Here is a 24,990-nt window from a genome sequence, read left to right as displayed (position 1 = left end):
GACCCATTTGGTCTGGCAACGTATTATCAGCACTGCTGCGCCATCTGTGACTGTAGAACCTTCCCGGACTTTTATAGCTATACTACACAACAAAGTCCAGTTCCAGAATTTAGCTGTAGCTTCACCCACTCCATGAACAAATACACTATGATAAACAAGTAGTGAGAGAGGCATATTAGGCTTAGTTTAAAACTCTTTCTTGAGTGAAGAAGTTAAACAGCGAATAACAAACTATTTATCTTGTCGTCCATTTAAAAAGAACATGAAAGAGCTTTTCAACTAAGATATAACTACTATGAAGCACTGTTAACTGTCTCATCCAACAAGTTTGGATAAAGCAACTGGAAAGGTAATATCCAAAGCATACTACGTGAACCCGTAGAATATTTGAAAGGCTTAGGCCAAACGTCACATAAAATAATGGATTTGTTGGCACGTGATCAAGCTATTAAATACCAAAACATAGAAGAAAGAGAAGTGGAACAGAGTAGGTGGACATATTTAAGGAAGCTCTGTAGATAACACTGGCAACAGAGCAAACCAAATCTTGCAAGGCTTAACTTACGCCACAATTAATAATCAACAATTGTCAGACTTGACTCCAGTGTCCAACTGACCTTGAGTATTTTACAAATACATACACACTTCCATCCATTAAAATGCATTAGCCCTTAGCTTCCAGTAGGATTCATCTGGCCTTCCGTAGCCTTGATAAAGCTACGAAACTACATTTAAAACAAGTTCACGTACTTTATACATCTGTTTAAATATTTCCACATTAATTAATACATGACACCAAGACAGGTAAACTTTGATATCACTCAGCTTTAAGGCAAATTGAAACATCTCGCAAATAAAATGTTTACTCATTTCAAAATGCAATTCAATGTCTGATGCTAACCATCTAATTTAGGTTATTCCAGAGAAATGTGCGTATACAGTGCTGGATAATTTAAACATGTCCCCTTCACATACTTGATCGTTTGTTTAGAATTAAGCACAAAGCTATACAATGGACTCTGTGCTCTGCCCACCACGGGTATCTAAACCAGACTTTTTTTTTTTAGCGGTACGAGTCCGCAGACATACTGCTATGCCATAGGGTGGGGTTTCATGTATTTTATTCTTTGTTTTTGAATTTCGCACAAAGCTACTCGAGGGCTATCTGTGCTTGCCGTCCCTAATTTAGCAGTGTAAGACTAGAGGGAAGGCAGCTAGTCATCACCACCCACCGCCAACTCTTGGGCTACTCTTTTACCAACGAATAGTGGGATTGACCGTCACATTATAACGCCCCACGCCTGGAGAGAGCGAGCATGTTTAGCGCGACGGGGATGCGAACCCGCGACCCTCAGATTACGAGTCGCACACCTTAAGACGCTTGACATGTATTTTATAAATCAAACTTTTGTTGAGAAAACAAGTAGGTGCTGCGTAAATTTTCCCACAGACAAACGAACAGCAAAACAAATGATTGAAATGTAAACAAATTTATCAAAGTAATAAAAGACTAATCTGACAGCGTAATAAGTTTTTAAAAGTTAATTTTTTTTAATGTCTGTAGATTGTTACCAAATATTACACTGAACTAAAATAATTTTTTGGCAAACGCAAATTTACAAGAACATAAATAAAAGACACAGTCGAAAATTATATTTAACGTAAGACTGAAGCTAAAACAAGCACAAATTACGTAAATCAACGTTTCATGTAACGTTAACAATTCTCAACTTGTGAAATCCATACGTACAAAACTCAGCATGTTCAATCATTATTTCGTAACTAGGAACCGAACGCCGTTTTATACGAGTTTAAGAATCTAATTCAGAGTAGGAAAGAAATATAATTACTCTGTAATCAATGGTCTGTTCTTCCAAGTTGTGTCTCACGTACTCGGGAGTGATACAAAAGGCTTAACTATTTCTTCTCTGTTTCTCACCCTGTAAAACACGAGTATGATTACAGCTCCATATTTATATTATACATATACGTACATACAATAACACATACACACACGAGCGTGAAGAAATGCAAGTAGGAACAAATTCAGTAAAACTAACAAAGTTAAATATTTACATATATTCTTTAATCTGGTTTCTCCATTATTAAAGCTCTCTGGGTTATGTACGATACTCCATCGTTGGTATCTAAACCAGCGTTTCAACGCTATAAATGACGGGCCTCTCAACTGGGACGTATTAATGTTGGTATCTTGGGAATTAACAACCTTAACTTTTTACATTTTTGAATAACTTATTTTACTAACCCTAGCTTTGCTATTTTACATTCTTTGTCCCTCGCTGAGACAGTGGTAAGTGTATGGATTTACAACGCTAAAATGAGAGGTTCGATTCTCCTCGCTGGATAGAGCAAATAGCCAGATCTATGGCTTTACTGTACGAAAACAAACATTTAAATTGAGTATGCGTAGATCTTATTAGATTTTAAATACAAGATAATGGGTGTACTCGTGGCTGACAGTTATTTGTGAAGAATGTTCAACTGAGGATGCGCCACGTTTACAGGGTATAACAGTTTAACTAGTTACAATAACACTTGGGAATCAATAAATTTAGAAATGACAAGAAAGAATTAGGCACAACTGAAACAGTAACAATGTGCGTGACAAAATGTTAAAGGAAACGGATGTGACGTAACTCACCACATGGCACAACAATCATAGTTGATTAACATCCACTTTCCAGGACACAAGAGAAACGAGTCGACGTACTGTAATGAAAGAACATTACACAGATCGTCAAGAAACTTCTTTACAAACATTTAAGGATTTTAATCCTGAGCTAGATGGAGTAACAAATACAACACTAGAGATGTAGATTACTCACGATTAGGGCTAACACATTGATATAAATTCTCTTTTGTAGGTTATTTGATTTTAACCACAGGTAAGATAGTAAGATGTGACGTAAAGGTTAATAGCATTCTTTGATTCGCTCAAAATTTAATTTCTCAACTTTTATGGTTAATCAGCACAGCTTAGATGAGGCGAAATAAAAACACCCATAAATCAGTTTAGGTCCTTTTGTTTATAGAATTCATATAACGTGTAAACCTCTATGAAAAGGTTTATCTATCCGTAAACTGGAATTTGTCAAGTTATATTTAAACGTATCTACATTACTCTAAGTATTTTCCTACATTTAACAAAAAGTTTAGAATATGAACAGGATTTGATATTTTAAAAACTGTAAACTCGTTTTAACCTATAGGTTACCTGTCCTGGTTTACCGACTGTAAACTCGTTTTAACCTATAGGTTACCTGTCCTGGTTTACCAAAAAAAAAAAAAAATTAGACTTTCTTTATATCTTACAGTTTATCACAAACTTGTCACTACTGAAGTAGTAAGGGTGTTCAACTTACAACAAACTGTACTAGGCTGGTCAGTTGGTCACTACTACATGATCTCTCTTTACTGCAGCCACAGAATGAAGTTACTTAAAACTTGTACATTATCGTAACGCGAGGGTAATAAAATTGTGGACCTATAATGAATACGTACCTCAATCCCCTTTAAGAGATACCGAAATTCGGGACAAATAAAAGCAGCGCCGGCATAAGAAGCATCGATGTGCAGCCAGAGATCTTCCTTCCTACCTGATAAAACAAACAAGCAGCTGTTAAGCCACCAGTCTCTGTGTGACACGTTACGTGTGATAACACAAACAAGTAGCTGTTAAACCCACCAGTCTCTGTGTGACACGTTACGTGTGATAACACAAACAAGTAGCTGTTAAACCCACCAGTCTCTGTGTGACACGTTACGTGTGATAACACAAACAAGTAGCTGTTAAACCCACCAGTCTCTGTGTGACACGTTACGTGTGATAAAACAAGTAACTGTTAAACCCACCAGTCTCTGTGTGACACGTTACGTGTGATAAAACAAGTAACTGTTACACCACCAGTCTCTGTATGACACGTTACGTGTGATAAAACAAGTAACTGTTACACCACCAGTCTCTGTGTGACACGTTAAGTCTGATAACACAAACAAGTAACTGTTACACCACCAGTCTCTGTGTGACACGTTACGTGTGATAACACAAACAAGTAACTGTTACACCACCAGTCTCTGTGTGACACGTTAAGTCTGATAAAACAAGTAACTGTTACACCACCAGTCTCTGTGTGACACGTCACATCTTGTTTGAAGTGTTCCAACAGTAAGTATTAGCTACTGAAGTCTGGAAACCTAGAACGTCGTGTTTCACACTCTTGCAGCAGTGGTCTGATCAAAACGGATTACAGTTACACGTTTTAATTTGGAGTGTTTTACTTCGAAACCCGGGAAACGCAAATTAAATCATTTGCTAATGCAACCATGACACCAGCTGGTCCAAGTTACCTGTTGTTTTATTACATAGCTATATTTATGTCCATCACACAAACCTCAAGGGACATTACTTTATAGAGAAACCTCTAGATTTCAGAGACTCAGATTTTGTATTTGTAGTGTATTTTGAATTTCGCACAAAGCTACTCGAGGGCTATCTGTGCTAGCCGTCTCTAATTTAGCAGTGTAAGTCTAGAGTGAAAGCAGCTAGTCATCACCACCCACTGCCAACTCTTGAGCTACTCTTTTACCAACAAATAGTGGGATTGAACGTAACATTATAACACTTCCACGGCTGAAAGGGCAAGCATGTTTGGTGCGACGGGGATTCGAACCCGCGACCCTCAGATTGGGAGTCGCACGCCTTAACCCACCTGGCCAAGCCAGGCCCCAGATTTTGTAATTGATGAAAATGTATGTTATTATAGCCATGTCATAGGTCATTCTTCAGGTTCTTGTTTACCTTGCAAAACTTAATATTTGATGAGAAGTCTGAATAACCGTGTAAGGGTGGTTTAAAATGAACAACGGACATTTTAGTTCTGACAACAGTTTCCTCTCCAAGTTCTGCCATGGTACATGATAAATATATCCTTTTGAACTAATAAACTATTTGTTATATTCACGTCAAGTCTCGTCTTCTTCGTTCGGCTGGTGACAAATCACTAAATTTACCATTTATATACCAGGTTCTCGAACTTATTACATTAACTCTTCTGAATCCTATGGTATTAACTGGGAAAAACGTTATTTGTCATACTGACAGAACGACGTTTCAGTTTTACTTTCTATATAGTGATAGGTAACTTCTACTTAAATAAAATAAACTAATCAGTAACTTATTTACACTTTGACAGCATTGACAAATACTGTCAAATGTTCTTTGGCCGACACCTGCACTTTCGTGACGAGAAACCCACTTGAAGTAAACATGTTATCTCAAGACGGCTGGTATGGTATTACAAACTAAAGTTTTAATAAGAATAAGAATACGTTAGTTACTATTCTTGGTGACAAGAAACCCACTTGAAGTAAACATGTTATCTCAAGACGTCTGGTATGGGTATTAAAACTTTAGTTTGTAATACCATACCAGCCATCTTAAGAATATGTTAGTTTCTATTCGTTTGTTGTACATATTCAGGGCCAAATGTTAGACATTTTCCATAACTTGGACTTTAGTTGGGTCACTAACTCACAGTTTGATTTCATTTTTAGTGTCCATTGTAACCGCTTAGTCCTAACCTTAGTGTACGGTAATAATCGTTTTATGTATTTACTTGAATAAAGTACGGTGGATAAAAAAGGACATAAAACTTGAAAAAGCGTAATACTTGTATTCTTGTCCAATAAACTGATACGTTTCATTTGTTTAAATAAACCTGCGACTACCAACTTCATAGCACAATATAAAACTTCTATGGTGGCGCTAACATTTACAATTTTTGATAGATACTTATTTGATAAAAACTTGAAAATAATTACAGCTTTCAACGTTTCTTGTACGTTAAGAAACGTAGTTAGTGTCTTACACAGTTCTCCAAGTTCCATTATATTGTCAAAGGCACATACACTGGTTGTTCCTAGGGTCCCAACAACCTGAAAAGTAAGAATACTGTTATATCGCAAACTTGTTCGTTTGACTTAAAAACTACATGTCATCAAGTTGCAACAGATTGATATACATGTACAATAACAGATGTCTTTATCATGTAGCAGGTTAAGGTTTCAGATAAATGTAGTTTTACATGAGATTAGGATAACGACCAAACATTGTTGACGACAATGGTACGAAACAGAAAAAAACTCCTAAATTAAAACTTTAGTCTAATTTATACTGATTTCAAAGGTTGGTTTACTTTCATTCTTAATACATAGATGAATGAGCTACCCAAGGGCTAACTGTGTTGGCCATTTCTAATTTAGCAGTGAAAGACTAGAGGGAAGGAAGCTAGTCGTCACCATCCACCGCCAACTCTTGGGCTACTCTTTTACCAACGAATAGTGGGATTGACCGTCACATTATAACACCCCCACGGCTGTAAGAGCGAACATATTAGGTGGAATGGGGATTCGAACCCGCGACTCTCAGGTTGCGAGTCGAGCGCTCTTTTCACCTGACCACAGCTGAGTCAGACCGGGAGTTAATAACAGAACGACATGACTACGCCCCACAACCGAATTATTCAACAGTAAACAAGGGCGTGGACAGGCATAAATGAGTTGCGCGCGGAGAAGAGTGTAGGGAGATTGCTACCATCACATGGTGGAAGATTCCAGGAGCATTTTTCAGAAAAGTTTTAAAATTTAAACGCGAAATTGGACAACCGGTTACTTTCTGTTGTGTGTATGTATTATATTAAAATTAAAACGTAATAAGCGACGAAACGTTTTATTTCCTTTATTTTATTATTATTATAGATTTTGTTGGGAGAAAATCTACGTTAAATAGCCGAATTCATAAATCACATGCAAATATGCAGTGTCCCCAAAAGTGTTCCGTTTGAAGCGTAAACAAAATCAAAGCTTAAAGTAACATTTTTTTTGTTTATTTCTTTAATTCTTATTCCTTAATGTGATATCGCCTACAGGATACATATTATACTTCTCGAGATTTCTGGCACGTTCTACTGACGTCATGACAATGTTAACATTTTTTAAATTGAAAGATAAATTTGACATAAAACAAACGTGTGCCATTTATTAATGTAATGATAAAACACCAGCAAGAGGAGTTGGAATCTACTCACGCCATTCTGCAAGGGTCTGGCATGGCCAGAGGTTTCATCTCCCCGTCACACCAAACATGCACGCCTTTTCAGTGGTGGTGATGTTATAATGTTGCGATCAATCTCAGTAGTCGTTGATAAAAGAGTAGCCCAAGATTTGGTGGTAGGGGATGATGACTAGTTGCCTTCCATCTAGTCTTACAATGCTAAATTAGGGACAGCTACATAGTCCTCGTGTAATTTTGCACAAAATTCAAACCACACAATTTTGTGCATATACTGCCATAAGTTAATTGTGATATAGAATAGTATAGCTTTTATACCTAAGGAAACTTTTAGCTTTAATCTAATTTTCAATGTTACGAACAAGGAGTGAGGCAAGCAATATTCTAACAACCAAAACACATGCCTTAAGTTGACGGTAAACCAGTTCTAAAGCAACAAAATACGTTAATATTGTGAAACAGAGAAATAACACTAACTAAAAACGGGATGTTTCCTTCCGAACGATCCTTGTCAATCGTTGCCTGGAGAACATCGCTTCGAAGGCTGGAACTGGAGTCAGTTGGAATAAGGCGACACACAACTCCACCGAGCAGTCCCGCTCTCTCCACGGAGGAATGAGCCTATTTCCATTAAAATTAAAATACTGTGAATTCCTGAAGTAACGACCAGGTATCGGTGATGACGCTGGTCTAAGAACTTATTGAACCTGCTGTCGGCACTTTATTTCAACTCACGAGAATGCCGGAAATCTTCTTTAAGAACATTAACAACATGGCTAAAATGGCTGGAATTTAGGCTTAGTATATTTAGCACAGTACTTACCCTCTCGTAAAACATCACTGCACAACAATTTTTTTGAAAAGTTTTGCTTCCTGAAAAGTTTTTTGCTGATTGTGACAGGTACCTGGTGGTTTTGCACAAATATGGTTTTGGTTTTGCTTCATCACGTAGGAACTCTGAGAAATAGACAGTTAACTGTTTACCGGCAGTAACGTATTTAATTGCGTTTATGTTTCTAATACGCTATTAAGTTCAACATAATTAAAAGTGTTTTGCTCCTGATTTTCGTTTGTATTCAATGTCCGGTGCATCACGTTGCAGTGTCCAACTGTAGTCAGCAAGCACTGACGGATTCCAGTTGCCCTGATATCATTTTCCATTGTAGTAATGTCCTGGTGAAACCTTTCAACGTGTTCGTCACTGACAGTACCGAGATGTGCGGTGAAAACGTCCAAGTGTGATTGGAGGAAACGAATCTTGAGTGACATGTTGCACTTCATTGTTTTGTATGCTTTGAGAAGTTTGTATACCGGCTGAATGTAATGTGGGGCTCTGTAATTGCCAAGAAAATTATCCAAAACGTCTTTGAAGGTTTTCCAGGCAATCTTTTCCGGCCCAACTAACAGATATTCGAACCGCTTTTCACTCATAACACGTCTGACCTGAGGGCCAAAAAAATGCCCTCTTTGATCTTGGCCTCAGTTATTCTTGGGAACATCTGTCTTAAATAATGAAAACCTTCGCCTTCTTTGTTCATTGATTTCACGAAATTCTTCATCAGTCCCAATTTTATGTGAATAGAGGCAAAAAATCTTTGCCGGGTCGACAAGCGGTTCATGCGCCACATTTTTCTGTCATGGAACTAACTTGTTACGGAGTGGCCAGCTCTGTCTAGAATAATGTGGCTCTTTGGCACGACTATCCCATTCACAGATGAAACAACAGTACTTTGTATAGCCAAGCTGCAGTCCCAGTAACAGAGCAACGACTTTCAGATCTTCATAGATATTCCAGTTGTACTTACTGTACTGGATGTGCTTCAACAACATTTCCATGTTCTCGTAGGTTTCTTTCATGTGTGCTGCATAGCCAGCAGGTATTGAAGGGTAAACGTTGTCATTGTGTAACAGAACAGCTTTGAGACTTAACATTGATGAATCAATAAAGATATGCTACTCTTGCGGGTCATGGTCACAACCTAAAGAAGAGAACAATCTTTCGATGTTAACACAGAAACAGAGACTGTCAACTTGTGCAAAGAATTTAGTTATATCATCTTGGTGGCTTCGAAAAACAGAGATTTTCGTACCTGATGACAGCAAACACCATTTCTGCAGTCTCGAACCCAGAAATTCGGCTTTTGCTTTTGACAGATCCAAATCTCTGAGCAGATCGTTTAATTCTGACTGTGTTATGAGATGTGGATCGCCTGAGGAGCACGGTTCAAAATCCGGATCAATGTCATTGCCAGTTCCCTGCATCTGGTTCTTCATCTGGTTCGTCTAAGGTCCATTCCTCTGGTGGTTTCTGGAATTGGAAGACTGTTGTCATGTGGCACGGGTCTCATTGCTGAAGGCAGATTACGGTATTCAATTGATTTCTTGTTTTTGGCAGAGAAATCAGACACATCAGTCAAACAGAAGTAACAGTCCGTCACATGGTCTTTCTGTTCTCGCCATGCTCTCAGACAGACAGCACATGTCGCACAACAAATGTGAGGCGCCCATTCCTGGTCTTGATCACCAATTTTATAGCCAAAGTACAAATGATATGCTTTCTTCACAAGAACAGTCATTGAGCGTCTTTGATGAACAAGCGTATACTCGCCACAAATATAGCAGAATGTATCGCGGCCGTTACGACATTGACGAGACATACTGACCGACACCAATCGTCCTGTAAAACGTCTATAACATCTAACTTACTTGTTACAGTGCTACTGAGGCAATGCTATATTCTGAAACAATACATACACACTATAAGGTCTATATTAATCCAATGAGCAGCAACTGTGTATGCAAGCCACTTTTATAGCCTGCTGAGACAGTGTTAAGATGGCTCCGGCCTGCCCGGACTGCATACTTCCACAGAACAGCTTCCAACCTGGCCTGATTTCATGCCTGGACATGCCCAGACTGCACAAAACATTGTTCATAGGTCTCTTACAGAAACGAATTTTTTTTACACAAATATAAAAAAAAACATGACAAAACTGAAGATTTTGATGAAAAGGTACGTGATGGACAAATTTGGATGCGATTTTCGTGATCAGCAGCCAAAAATCTTTCAGGAAAACCCAACAGTGTTCAAGAAGCAAAAACTTTGTTGTGCGGTGCATTTTGCAAAACCACAAACCGTCTTCATCACAACCTCACAACACAAATTATTTTTATATAATAATCATATCAATAAAGCACATGTACTTTTCAAAAGTACAAACAGTTCATGAGTAAAGTTAGTAAATATACTTATCTTTGTAAATTAAAACACTTAATTATATTTATTATTATAGAAATACAAGTTTCATACTTTTACTTAACTTGAAGTGTTACTAAGTAACCGTTTCCCAGTTCCTACTAATGTTATACAACCAGTTACTTCTATCTCTTTACTGCTATTTACTTAAAGTGACACTAACGAAAACAGACTAATGAAGTCATTTCATATGAAAAAAACCAAGAGAGACGAAGTTTAAAAAGTTGGAGATTGAAACTGGAGCCTCGGAAATATGAAGTTTACAAAAAGTTTAATAAAAATGTTGGATATTTATTCAATGAAAGAACGGATATTACAGATTTCTGAAGCTCTGATAGAATATTGTAATGATTTATATAAAATGGAAGAGAGAAACTATAAGAAATGAGAAATGCGATTTATAGAAAAAAAGAAAGAAAACCCAGAGGAGTAGAAAAATAAAGATGAAGTTTATCAAATTGTTCTTAAAAATACGAAGAAATAAGGAATGCAATAACTACATTAAATATGAACATGTTCGACAAAGGAGAAGTCAACAAGAAAGGAATGAGAGATTGAGAGAAAAAATTCAATAGGAGATAGAAAGAGAGATATAGAAAATAAGAACTTTATCCAAGTTTTCTAAACAATGTCATTATTCTAAACAAGGTCAGATATATTTAAAAATTGTTAATTTAAATATAAAATAATTTGCTAGAAAATAAAATACAATTATCGATAAAACGATTAGTATTTAGGCCCATAAAATAAAATACAATTATCGATAAAACGATGAATATTTAGGCCCATAAAATTAAATACAATTATCGATAAAACGATGAATATTTAGGCCCATAAAATGAAATACAATTATCGATAAAACGATTAGTATTTAGGCCCACAAATGAAATACAATTATCGATAAAACGATTAGTATTTAGGCCCACAAATGAAATACAACTAGAAGATATGAAATTAAGGTCTAAAGTATATTCTTATGAAGGTTTGAAACGTAAATACGTATGTAATACGTTGAATTTACTTTAACATAAATTTAATATATTTTATGAATGTGATACTGTACTCATATTAACGTCTCAAATATACTACAAAATAAAATGAAATATTGTACTTTACATAAAAAAAATAAAACATTCACATTGACGTATCAAACCATCCAGAGATAGAAACAAAATATATTTGCTGACATGGCTTTAACCTCATTACACAAAGTGTGCACCTCAGTCTTTTGATATAGTTTATTTTATGGTAGACAACATAATTTTATAGGTTAGTCCTACCGTTTACTTTATCACACACATCCTGATTTTGCGTACATTTCTTTTGGGTGTGAGGTTAAACATGACGCATTAGTACAGGTATAATTAATGATCTATAACTGACTAGGCCTATGTTATATTCTAAATTAAATGTTAAATCTATGCAGAATTTGTATAATATATATGTTAACGATAAAGTTACCAGTTCGGCTAGCAGACGATAGACGCGTACCTGAATGAAAGATTGTTTTTTAATATCTTCTCATCTGATCGGGATCATCAGATACTGAACTTTTAATTAAATAAAATTTATTTAATTCAAATAAACTCTAAATACCTATACAACATCGTTGTATTGTCCTAATTGTTTATTTGATCTTGTCAATTTATTTTGTACTTTTAAATTACTTTCATAGAACGTTTAAACTATATTCCTTGTTGCTATAACCGTTCATTATCAAAAGGATATTACAAAATTATAGCGTACCTCGGTTGACGTGTAATACACCAGTTTATTCATTATGGTGCCACGGCTCCAGATTGTAGTAGCTTGGACGGTGGTTATAGCTTTATTTCGAGCAGAAAGTAGAGCGACCAATGTGCTTTCACTAGCGCTACTCTACAATGCAATGACAGAAAAACATTAAACAGTTAAAAAAGGAATATACTTGAGTAAATAAAAACACTCAAGCGAGTGACAGACAAACATTACAGTTAAAAAAGGAATATACTTGAGTAAATAAAAACACTCAAGCGAATTAAAGACGATTTAACTTTGTTCTTAAACTGTCAACGATATCAGAATAAACCCAACGTTTTTCTAAAAATGATGTGTTGCGTATGTTTGTTGAGACTGTTAATGGTCTCAATATAAAAATTTTGTTTGCTTGTAATAAAGCACGAAGCCACAAAATGGACTTATTTGTGTTCTGCCCACCATGGGTATCGAAACCCGGTTTATAGCGTTTTAAGTCCAAAGATATGCCACTGTCTCATTGATGGGCACTGTATATCTGAGAACACTGCTGGTTTCATTGTTTAACTAATGTCTAAGTTACGAAACAATACTGAACAGTTAGTAACCATTGTAATTATGTACTGTAACAGTTAAATACTATGACAAGAATAATTATTATAATTATTACCAAAAGATGTTTTAATGATGCAGTAGAATTGCCATTGGAAACGTTCATGTTTTAAACCACACATCACTTTCGTTCATTTCAGTTTCATCATGAATTTTTACACAGAGCATTTTTCTTTTAAATTTGTTGTTTGATGTTTCAGGTGTTAGTGTTATTTTATATGAAGTGAATTGTGCTAGCCAATCCTAATTTTGCACAGATAAATCATGAAAAATGATCTTAAAATTACCTATTGTCAACTGTGTAGCTACTCTAATAGAAAAGTATATTTAACAGTTACTCCTAAACTCACGTATGGCTTCAAAATCTCGAGCACGATTCGCGTAAAAGGGGTGAAAACCATGGACCCTCCAATTCTCCATCCAGAACACTAACCATAGACTAGGGCTAACTTAAAACATTTGAATGGCATCATGTTGCCACACCAGATGCACCTAACATTTGAGTGGCATCATGTTACCACACCAGGTGTACCTACCAGTATCGCACCTCCTCCCTTTCCGTTAGAAGAAAACAAAAATTCATCAGGCAAGTTGACCATCTTTCCCAACCAGTCTAACATGGCCATCTCCAAATCAGTTGAGGCTGGGCAAGAAGACTGCATGTAAACAGAGATAAGTTTTTTTAAAACTTCATTCATTTAAATGCCAAATGAGAAAAATTTTACATTTTACAAGAAACATTGAAAATGTTTTACAGACACGCGACTTACCCACGAAAATCCAATACATCCAAATATTGCACTTAACATTTCACCACAAACGGAAGGAAAAGAATTTCCTGTGGGAAGATAGGAATGGAATCGTGGAGAGCTCCAGTGGACCATCTGTAAAGCAGTTCAGACTAGTTAATAGTTTCACTTAACGGTAAAAATGATAATGGTAAGAAACTAGTTTACATTCTTACTCAATAAAAAGTTTGAATGTTGTATATCTAGTAGTTGTCATGTTTACAATCTTGTGAAAGTTAATTTTTTCTTATAACTATTGACGATGTATTCTAAAAAGAAGAAAAAATAGTAAATTGTAAGCAAGGGTCAAAGGTCAAAATAAATTATTTATTTTGAGGTTTTATCGAACCAAAACTGATAAATGGGCTCAATTTGTACATTTTTTAATTATGTAATACCTTCACGAGGAGGTCACATAACTTGCACAAAAGAGGTCAACTGGTCAGTTTGGATATTTATAAGTAGAAAAATAAAGTAAATGTAGATAAATTAAAATCACACATTATCACAAAGTACGCTATATCTGGAAGCGGTTAAATGTATCAGTACTGCTTTTTGAACAGCAAAAATATTACTATAATTGAATAAGACTACTACTAGTTGAACCAATTACTCATAATGTCCTAAGATAGTACCACACTAACAATAGCAGCATCAATATTGACATCAAAATAAATAGGCCTAACAATAAGTTGATTTATTTATGGTATATTCTCACTAATAGATAGAGCAATTGTTTTGACACGATAACTCACTACAAACACTGAACTGGTGTTACATATTTAATTGCTCTAATATTATAATATTTATAATAAAGATACTTTCATAAAATTCACAAAATTTTCAGAAAACAGAACACTAAACATGGAGTTCACAAAGTTATGGTTGCATTCTGTAAGTTATGTAAATAGATGGGATATAATTTATTGTCCTTTATCATCACCTGCTGTTCTGTCACAAAAAGGTCTCTCCAGGTGGGTAGTTGAGCGAAGTTCCAAGCTAACCATTCTTTTATCCATGTACTCCAAAAAAAAAAAAAAAAAATTCAAGGCGAAAGATCCATGGTTCGGACAACCTGTCCTTCCAGGTTCTGTTAATCGTTTATTGTGTTTAGTACAACACATGGCCGTTACTAACATGTACTTAACGGTAGAGTTAGTTCTTTCTTGTAGCGGTGATTTTACATCTATTAATGACGCTTCGACAGAAATTACCCTTTCATAATTAATATACGAACTTTGCACTCTATCACAGCTAAATATTAGCCTTTCCCTGGTGAAGTCATATTTCCGATAGAAATTAGATTCCCTAGTCTCGCTGGACGTTCTCCCATTGTTTTCATCCACATAGAAATTTCTAGGCGAACTTGCCTCCCACACATCATTGAAACTTTAACTTCATGTAAAAATAAGTGATAGTGGTCATCCACTTAAATGGTTTATTGATTTAAAAGAGTAGTTGTTTCTCTTCACCGCTCCATCAGAAGATGGGCTGTTGTCCTGGTTTTCCAAGGAATGAACATTTCGGTTAATAAGACTGATCTGAGCGAAGTTCGAGAAGCTTGAAACCTATTGACGAGTGTGACTACACGAGACTGTTAATAGGTGAAACCTAGTAATCTAAGTAGAAACGACCGTTGGTAAACCAACTAGGACAGTACAACTACAACTAGTTACACCATAACAAGGCTAATCACTTACACCTGGAAGTATAACACGTTCGATATCCTTGAAAATATCATCCCAACATTCTCCTTCAGCAGGGGCTTCTTCAGGAACAAAACAACGTAGGTAACCCGGACAAACTTTAGGAATCACTTGATAGTCCCGGATGTTAGAGACGTAGTCTGCCATGAAGTCTATCAGTTGCTTACCGCATCGGCGAAATTCTTCTGCATCCATTTCTAATACTGAGTAGCGGACAGAGAAGGAGAAGGTGGATTAATGAAACAAAACACACATTTGTAATACTGAGTCGCGGACACAGAAAAGGGAGGTGAATTAACGAAACAAAAACACACATTTGTAATACTGAGTCGCGGACACAGAAAAGGGAGGTGAATTAACGAAACAAAAACACACATTTCTAACACTGAGTCGCGGACACAGAAAAGGGAGGTGAATTAACGAAACAAAAACACACATTTCTAACACTGAGTCGCGGACACAGAAAAGGGAGGTGAATTAACGAAACAAAAACACACATTTCTAACACTGAGTCGCGGACACAGAAAAGGGAGGTGAATTAACGAAACAAAAACACACATTTCTAACACTGAGTCGCGGACACAGAAAAGGGAGGTGAATTAACGAAACAAAACACACATTTCTAACACTGAGTCGCGGACACAGAAAAGGGAGGTGAATTAACGAAACAAAAACACACATTTCTAACACTGAGTCGCGGACACAGAAAAGGAAGGTGAATTAACGAAACAAAAACACACATTTCTAACACTGAGTCGCGGACACAGAAAAGGGAGGTGAATTAATGAAACAAAAACACACATTTCTAACACTGAGTAGCGGACAGAGAAGACGGAGGTGAATTAATGAAACAAAAACACACATTTCTAACACTGAGTAGCGGACAGAGAAGACGGAGGTGAATTAATAAAACAAAAACACACATTTCTAACACTGAGTAGCGGACAGAGAAGGGGGAGGTGAATTAATAAAACAAAAACACACATTTCTAACACTGAGTAGCGGACAGAGAAGGGGGAGGTGAATTAATAAAACAAAAACACACATTTCTAACACTGAGTAGCGGACAGAGAAGGGGGAGGTGAATTAATAAAACAAAAACACACATTTCTAACACTGAGTAGCGGACAGAGAAGGGGGAGGTGAATTAATAAAACAAAACACATTTCTAACACTGAGTAGCGGACAGAGAAGGGGAGGTGAATTAATAAAACAAAAAACACACATTTCTAACACTGAGTAGCGGACAGAGAAGGGGAGGTGAATTAATAAAACAAAAACACACATTTCTAACACTGAGTAGCGGACAGAGAAGGGGGAGGTGAATTAATAAAACAAAAACACACATTTCTAACACTGAGAAGCGGACAGAGAAGGGGGAGGTGAATTAATAAAACAAAACACACATTTCTAACACTGAGTAGCGGACAGAGAAGGGGAGGTGAATTAATAAAACAAAACACACATTTCAAATTCTGAGTAGCGGACAGAGAAGGGAAGGGGAATTAATAAAACAAAACACACATTTCAAATTCTAAGTAGCGGACAGAGAAGGGGAAGGGGTATTAATAAAACAAAAACACACATTTTTACAACCGAGTCAACATTTGAAAGAAAGTAGATAATAAAAGAAATCTTATTCGCTTGAGTTTTCTACCCGAACAGTTACATGGGGAATTTAAAAGTCACAGCAAATTCGAACATAGCGCATATTTTAATGAGTTTATTTTTTCTCTCGTTAAAAATAATTTTGTTTGAATTTTGTGCAAAACTACACGAGGGCTATCTACGCTAGCCGTTCCTAATTTAGCAATGTAAGACTAGAGGGAAGGCAGTAGTCATCACTACCCACCGCTAACTCTTTTTTCTTTACCAAAGAATAGTGGGATTGATTGTCATATTATAACGCCCCCCATGATTGAAAGGGCGAGCATGTTTGGTGCGACGGGAATTCGAAGCCGCGACCTTCAAATTATGTGTCGAACACCTTAACCCATTTGGCCATCCGGGCTTTTATTAGAAAGAAATTACACTTACATTTAATTACAAGTAATGCCATAATTATCACGAGATAATGTATGTAATAACGTGACTACATTGATTATTTCACAGTTATTGATTATGGCTCGACCAAGCGTTTGTTGGCTCGTTTTATAGATAGATATTTAAATTATTGATGAAACTATTAACATCAGAACATGTTTCACATAGTTATACAGTTATCAGTGGCTTACCTTTATGTTATCATACAATCTTTAATTTTAGAAGTAGAAGGATTTCAAAACAGGTAGGATGAAGTATGCGTGCTGGTTTTACTTTACTATGGGGCCCCGGCATGGCCAAGCGTATTAAGACGTGCGACTCGTAATCTGAGAGTCGCAGGTTCGCATCCCCTTCGCGCCAAACATGCTCGCCCTTTCAATCATGGGGGGCGTTATAATATGCAGTCAATCACACTATTCGTTAGTAATAGAGTAGCCCAAGAGTTGGCGGTGGGTGGTGATGACTAGCTGCCTTCCCTCTAGTCTTACACTGCTAAATTAGGGACGGCCAGCACAGGTAGCCCTCGAGTAGCTTTGTGCGAAATTCAAAAACAAACAAAGAAACTTCGTTTGTATTAAAATAATAGACGAGAGTATTTGGTTGTTGTAAGTGAAGATTATTAGTACGAGATAATGTTTTATTTACTATGGATCAGCATGGTAAATAAAAGTATTTACTAATACTTTACTATGGACTGCGCTACAGGCGAGAAACTTAGGGGAGTTGAACTCTTTGAGTGATTCATTTATTCATGGTATATCGTTTGTATACTTTAAGTTTCACCACTTCAGAATAAAACTAGGTTTCCGTTTTTGTATTCAATATGTCGGTAATGACTGAAAGCACATAGACTACGTAATGACGGACAAAACTGCAGAAAATACTTAAGAACTGATAAGTTGACAGAAGAGAAATTATTCAGGTGATTTGGTTCAATTCTTTATATACCTGGTCTATCAAATACGATAAAAAAGAAATAAAATGCATTTATAAACTTTCAGTTCCACGTTGATGTTTCTTGTTTACTGGGAATGAAGTTGAAAATGAACTTAAAATAGAATTCAACCAACTAATGTTCAGAAAAAAGTTGTTTAAATTGTGAAATGAACGAACTGTAATAATCTAGAGACCGGTAGAAATAAACTACTACAAAACAGAAACTGAATATGCTCCGACACATGTCTACCAACGGTTAAAAAACAATTATTTATTCAGAACCTAACACTAATAAACGTCACTAGAGAAAAACAGTTATAATGTCGTAATACAAACATCCAATGAATAAAAGCAAGGAGTCGGTTTGTACTTACGCTAATCTCAAGGTTATGTTTGTCACGCAACCTAATGGGTGTATTGATCTGTCGTATACGATTTTGTGGATTTTCGCGATGACGAGAAACCCACTTGAAATAAAAATGTATTCTCAAGACGGCTGGTATAGTTAGTAGTTTAATTAAAATGAAGACTATCTGATAATGATACATTAACAGTGACGAAAACCACTTGAAGTAAAAATGTATTATCAAGACGGCTGGTATAGTTAGTAGTTTAATCAAAATAAAGACTACCTAATAATGATACATTAACAGTGACGAAACCAACTTGAAGTAAAAATGTATTATCAAGACGGCTGGTATAGTTAGTAGTTTAATTAAAATAAAGACTATCTAATAATGATACATTAACAGTGACGAAACCCACTTGAATTAAAAATGTATTATCAAGACGGCTGGTATAGTTAGTAGTTTAATTAAAATGAAGACTATCTAATAATGATACATTAACAGTGACGAAACCCACTTGAAATAAAAATGTATTATCAAGACGGCTGGTATACGTATTAGTAGTTTAATTAAAATAAAGACTATCTAATAATGATACATTAACAATGACGAAACCCACTTGAAATAAAAATGTATTATCAAGACGGCTGGTATACGTATTAGTGGTTTAATTAAAATAAAGACTATCTAATAATGATACATTAACAGTGACGAAACCCACTTGAAATAAAAATGTATTATCAAGACGGCTGGTATACGTATTAGTAGTTTAATTAAAATGAAGACTATCTAATAATGATACATTAACAGTGACGAAACCCACTTGAAATAAAATGTATTATCAAGACGGCTGGTATACGTATTAGTAGTTTAATTAAAATAAAGACTATCTAATAATGATACATTAACAATGACGAAACCCACTTGAAATAAAAATGTATTCTCAAGACGGCTGGTATAGTTAGTAGTTTAATTAAAATGAAGACAATCTAATAATGATACATAAAAGTGGCGAAACCCACTTGAAGTAAAAAAATGTATTATCAAGACGGCTGGTATAGTTAGTAGTTTAATTAAAATAAAGACTACCTAATAATGATACATTAACAGTGACGAAACCCACTTAAAATAAAAATGTATTATCAAGACGGCTGGTATAGGTAGTAGTTTAATTAAAATAAAGACTGTCTAATAATGATACATTAACAGTGACGAAACCCACTTAAAATAAAAATGTATTATCAAGACGGCTGGTATAGGTAGTAGTTTAATTAAAATAAAGACTGTCTAATAATGATACATTAACAGTGACGAAATCCACTTGAAATAAAAATGTATTATCAAGACGGCTGGTATAGATAGTAGTTTAATTAAAATAAAGACTGTCTAATAATGATACATTAACAGTGACGAAACCCACTTGAAATAAAAATGTATTATCAAGACGGCTGGTATATGTATTAGTAGTTTAATTAAAATAAAGACTATCAGATAATGATACATTAACAGTGACAAAACCCACTTGAAATAAAAATGTATTCTCAAGACGGCTGGTATAGTTAGTAGTTTAATTTAAATAAAGACTATCTAATAATGATACATAAAAAGTGGCGAAACCCACTTGAAGTAAAAATGTATTATCAAGACGGCTGGTATAGTTAGTAGTTTAATTAACATAAAGACTACCTAATAATGATACATTAACAGTGACGAAACCCACTTGAAATAAAAATGTATTATCAAGACGGCTGGTATAGTTAGTAGTTTAATTAAAATAAAGACTGTCTAATAATGATACATTAACAGTGACGAAATCCACTTGAAATAAAAATGTATTATCAAGACGGCTGGTATATGTATTAGTAGTTTAATTAAAATAAAGACTACCTAATAATGATACATTAACAGTGACGAAACCCACTTGAAATAAAAATGTATTATCAAGACGGCTGGTATAGTTAGTAGTTTAATTAAAATCAAGACTATCTAATAATGAAACATTAACAGTGACGAAACCCACTTGAGTTAAAAATGTATTATCAAGACGGCTGGTATAGTTAGTAGTTTAATTAAAATGAAGACTATCTAATAATGATACATTAACAGTGACGAAAGCCACTTGAAATAAAAATGTATTCTCAAGACGGCTGGTATAGTTAGTAGTTTAATCAAAATAAAGACTACCTAATAATGATACATTAACAGTGACGAAACCAACTTGAAGTAAAAATGTATTATCAAGACGGCTGGTATAGTTAGTAGTTTAATTAAAATAAAGACTATCTAATAATGATACATTAACAGTGACGAAACCCACTTGAATTAAAAATGTATTATCAAGACGGCTGGTATAGTTAGTAGTTTAATTAAAATGAAGACTATCTAATAATGATACATTAACAGTGACGAAACCCACTTGAAATAAAAATGTATTATCAAGACGGCTGGTATACGTATTAGTAGTTTAATTAAAATAAAGACTATCTAATAATGATACATTAACAATGACGAAACCCACTTGAAATAAAAAAAATGTATTATCAAGACGGCTGGTATACGTATTAGTGGTTTAATTAAAATAAAGACTATCTAATAATGATACATTAACAGTGACGAAACCCACTTGAAATAAAAATGTATTATCAAGACGGCTGGTATACGTATTAGTAGTTTAATTAAAATGAAGACTATCTAATAATGATACATTAACAGTGACGAAACCCACTTGAAATAAAAATGTATTATCAAGACGGCTGGTATACGTATTAGTAGTTTAATTAAAATAAAGACTATCTAATAATGATACATTAACAATGACGAAACCCACTTGAAATAAAATGTATTCTCAAGACGGCTGGTATAGTTAGTAGTTTAATTAAAATGAAGACAATCTAATAATGATACATAAAAGTGGCGAAACCCACTTGAAGTAAAAAATGTATTATCAAGACGGCTGGTATAGTTAGTAGTTTAATTAAAATAAAGACTACCTAATAATGATACATTAACAGTGACGAAACCCACTTAAAATAAAAATGTATTATCAAGACGGCTGGTATAGGTAGTAGTTTAATTAAAATAAAGACTGTCTAATAATGATACATTAACAGTGACGAAAGCCACTTGAAATAAAAATGTATTATCAAGACGGCTGGTATATGTATTAGTAGTTTAATTAAAATAAAGACTATCAGATAATGATACATTAACAGTGACAAAACCCACTTGAAATAAAAATGTATTCTCAAGACGGCTGGTATAGTTAGTAGTTTAATTTAAATAAAGACTATCTAATAATGATACATAAAAAGTGGCGAAACCCACTTGAAGTAAAAATGTATTATCAAGACGGCTGGTATAGTTAGTAGTTTAATTAACATAAAGACTACCTAATAATGATACATTAACAGTGACGAAACCCACTTGAAATAAAAATGTATTATCAAGACGGCTGGTATAGTTAGTAGTTTAATTAAAATAAAGACTGTCTAATAATGATACATTAACAGTGACGAAATCCACTTGAAATAAAAATGTATTATCAAGACGGCTGGTATATGTATTAGTAGTTTAATTAAAATAAAGACTACCTAATAATGATACATTAACAGTGACGAAACCCACTTGAAATAAAAATGTATTATCAAGACGGCTGGTATAGTTAGTAGTTTAATTAAAATCAAGACTATCTAATAATGAAACATTAACAGTGACGAAACCCACTTGAGTTAAAATGTATATTATCAAGACGGCTGGTATAGTTAGTAGTTTAATTAAAATGAAGACTATCTAATAATGATACATTAACAGTGACGAAAGCCACTTGAAATAAAAATGTATTCTCAAGACGGCTGGTATAGTTAGTAGTTTAATTAAAATGAAGACTACCTAATAATGATACATTAACAGTGACGAAACCCACTTGAAATAAAAATGTATTATCAAGACGGCTGGTATATGTATTAGTAGTTTAATTAAAATAAAGACTATCAGATAATGATACATTAACAGTGACAAAACCCACTTGAAATAAAAATGTATTATCAAGACGGCTGGTATAGTTAGTAGTTTGGCCTGGCATGGCCAAGCGGGTAAGGCGTGCGACTCGTAATCCGAGGGTCGCGGGTTCGCGCCCGCGTCGCGCTAAACACGCTCGCCCTGCCGTGGGGGTGTATAATGTTACGGTCAATCCCACTATTCGTTGGTAAAAGAGTAGCCCAAGGGTTGGCGGTGGGTGGTGATGAGTAGCTGCCTTACCTCTAGTCTTACACTACTAAATTAGGGACGGCTAGCACAGATAGCCCTCGAGTAGCTTTGTGCGAAATTCCAAAAGAAACAAACAATCAAAATAATTAGTAGTTTAATTAAAATGAAGACTACATTAACAGTGACGAAACCCACTTGAAATAAAAATGTATTCTCAAGACGGCTGGTATAGTTTGTAGTTTAATTAAAGTAAAGACTATCTAATTATGCTACATTAACAGTGGCGAAACTTACTTGAAGTGAAAATGTATTCTTAAGAAGGCGGTGGAAAGTTACATTAATGGTATAAACCCACCAGAATGAAAATTTAGAACCAAGATATTACTCATTATTTGTATAATAAACTAAATTTGAAGAAAGAAAATAGGTTAAACTGCCAGAGAAGGTCATTGGGTTTCAGTTTTTGAACAAAATGTGTTACACCTTAGGACCATTTTTTTTCCATAAAAACGAATAGTGGCGTATTCGTTGGAAACCAGGGGTGAGGGTTGTGGTTGGCTGGATGTGCAGATTTTACAACGAAAAATTGAAAGTAAAAGGACATGAAAAACCTGGGGTATGCCAAACAGGAAGGTATACTTCTTCCAGTTGCTATGCAATAATTAGTGACATACGTCAAAAGGTACCACCCCCGTTTCTACGCATTGGTAGAATATAACACCGTGCGCCCTGCATCACAAATATACATCATTAAATCAAATAAACGTCAGACTTTCCAAGTTGCTATTAATTTCTAAAAGTTCAACGTCTTGTAGACAAGAAAAATCACAGCTTTTAATGAATCATCACACTTCGCAGTAGTAACCTGGACGTTATGATAGATCGCACTTCGCAGTCGTAACCTGGACGTTACGATAGAGGTAATAGCATCCAAAAGCGTTAGGGACATCCCATCTATCAGACAAAATTTAAAGGTACGTTTTGTATTTCTTGTGTCTAGTAGAACATTTATCATTTTAAAATAATGTATAAAATATATGGTTTTTAGAAGAGGTTGGAGGCTGGGAGTGAGTTAGATTATTAGGGTGGGTATTACACTCTACAAGGGCGGAGGGTGTTACGTAATGAAAATGGTAGATTTATCTCCCACCTTTGTTTGGTTTTATTAAATCTCTTAAAAGGTGACTTTACACAACAGGTAAAAGGCCAGTTGTTTCAGTTTTGTCTGAGAGATGGGATATTCCCAAAGATTTTGGCACTGTTACCACAGGCATTGTCCGTCATGACCTTTGGATTACAGCAGGAAAGTTCGATGGATCCTTAAAGATGAGGCCCGGCATGGCCGAGTAGTTAAGGTACTAGACTTGTAATCCGAGGGTCACAGGTTCCAATCCCCGTCACACCAAACATCCTCGCACCTTTTAGCCATAGGGTAGTTATAATGCTACGGTCAATCCCACTATTCGTTGATAAGAGAGTAGCCCAAGAAACGGTGGTGAGTGGTGATGACTAGCTGCCTTCCCTCCAGTTTTACATTGTTAAATTACGGACGGCTAGCACAGATAGCACTCCTGTAGGTTTGCGCAAAAGTCGAAACAAAACAAACCTTGATGGTGAAGTTTTCTTACATCAAGTTTATTATTGTTTTATAGTGCTGATTTCGATTTCCCATTGACAATTAAGGTGATTAATTGTTTTGAAGTTATTTATGGTATGATATATACATATTTGTTAAACTAAATAAAACATTTCTTTGATCAAAAAGTATTGCTCTCTCAAAACATAAAGACAACTTGTCCTACCTGCTATTCAACAAAAGCGAAGCTCCAAAATACACGTAGTGTTATCTACTTAAGTTCACTCGGTCCGTTTATTTTGATTGTTATTGTCTAAACAGGAGATTTATAGTTCCGTGTAAATACTAAGTGTGTTTCTATTAGTGCAAATAATTGACGTCATGAGTAGGCAAGTAAAAAAAACACCAATCACATTTCTATTGAATACAAAATACTTAAAAGTAAAAATACTTAAGAGTAAAAGTGGTTATATAGTAGTGACTGTTTTTGTAGGAATTGTTAGTTTCACCAAATTTTCCAATGCATATTGTAGAAATATAAATATGTCATAAGCACGAAGGATATCCCGGAAATTCCACAAAAAGCTTTCTGGTTGTGACGCATCCAAAATATGTGATGTAACATGTGACGATAGTTTACTGGTCGAAACGTTGTGATAACCTCAATCATCATGAGGTCGAGAATAACAGTCCGAA

General features: G+C 35.2%; 1 protein-coding gene across 2 annotated transcripts; it reads right to left on the bottom strand.

Annotated features, from left to right (window-relative positions):
• Positions 1-1,844: 1,844 nt before the first annotated feature.
• On the bottom strand, positions 1,845-24,674 carry LOC143234702 (aromatic-L-amino-acid decarboxylase-like). 2 transcript variants are annotated; one of them, XM_076472258.1, is made up of 10 exons: positions 24,521-24,674; positions 15,181-15,389; positions 13,463-13,576; positions 13,229-13,348; positions 12,093-12,224; positions 7,568-7,711; positions 5,889-5,955; positions 3,523-3,617; positions 2,663-2,730; positions 1,845-1,940 (listed from the first exon to the last, which is right to left on the bottom strand). In XM_076472258.1, exons 2-10 carry the CDS (start codon positions 15,379-15,381, stop codon positions 1,886-1,888), a joined length of 996 nt encoding a protein of 331 aa, XP_076328373.1. In that variant the 5' UTR covers positions 15,382-15,389; positions 24,521-24,674; the 3' UTR covers positions 1,845-1,885. The 2 variants fall into 2 exon arrangements, 1 of the variants encoding a protein (XP_076328373.1); XR_013018768.1 differs by having other exon boundaries at positions 1,871-1,940; positions 5,842-5,955.
• Between the last annotated feature and the right edge of the window lie 316 nt (positions 24,675-24,990).

This window comes from Tachypleus tridentatus, chromosome 12, assembly GCF_004210375.1.
Source record: "Tachypleus tridentatus isolate NWPU-2018 chromosome 12, ASM421037v1, whole genome shotgun sequence".
Lineage (NCBI taxonomy): Eukaryota > Metazoa > Arthropoda > Merostomata > Xiphosura > Limulidae > Tachypleus > Tachypleus tridentatus.
Note: the sequence above shows the minus strand (reverse complement) of the source record. Positions and strands in the feature narration are given on the sequence as shown.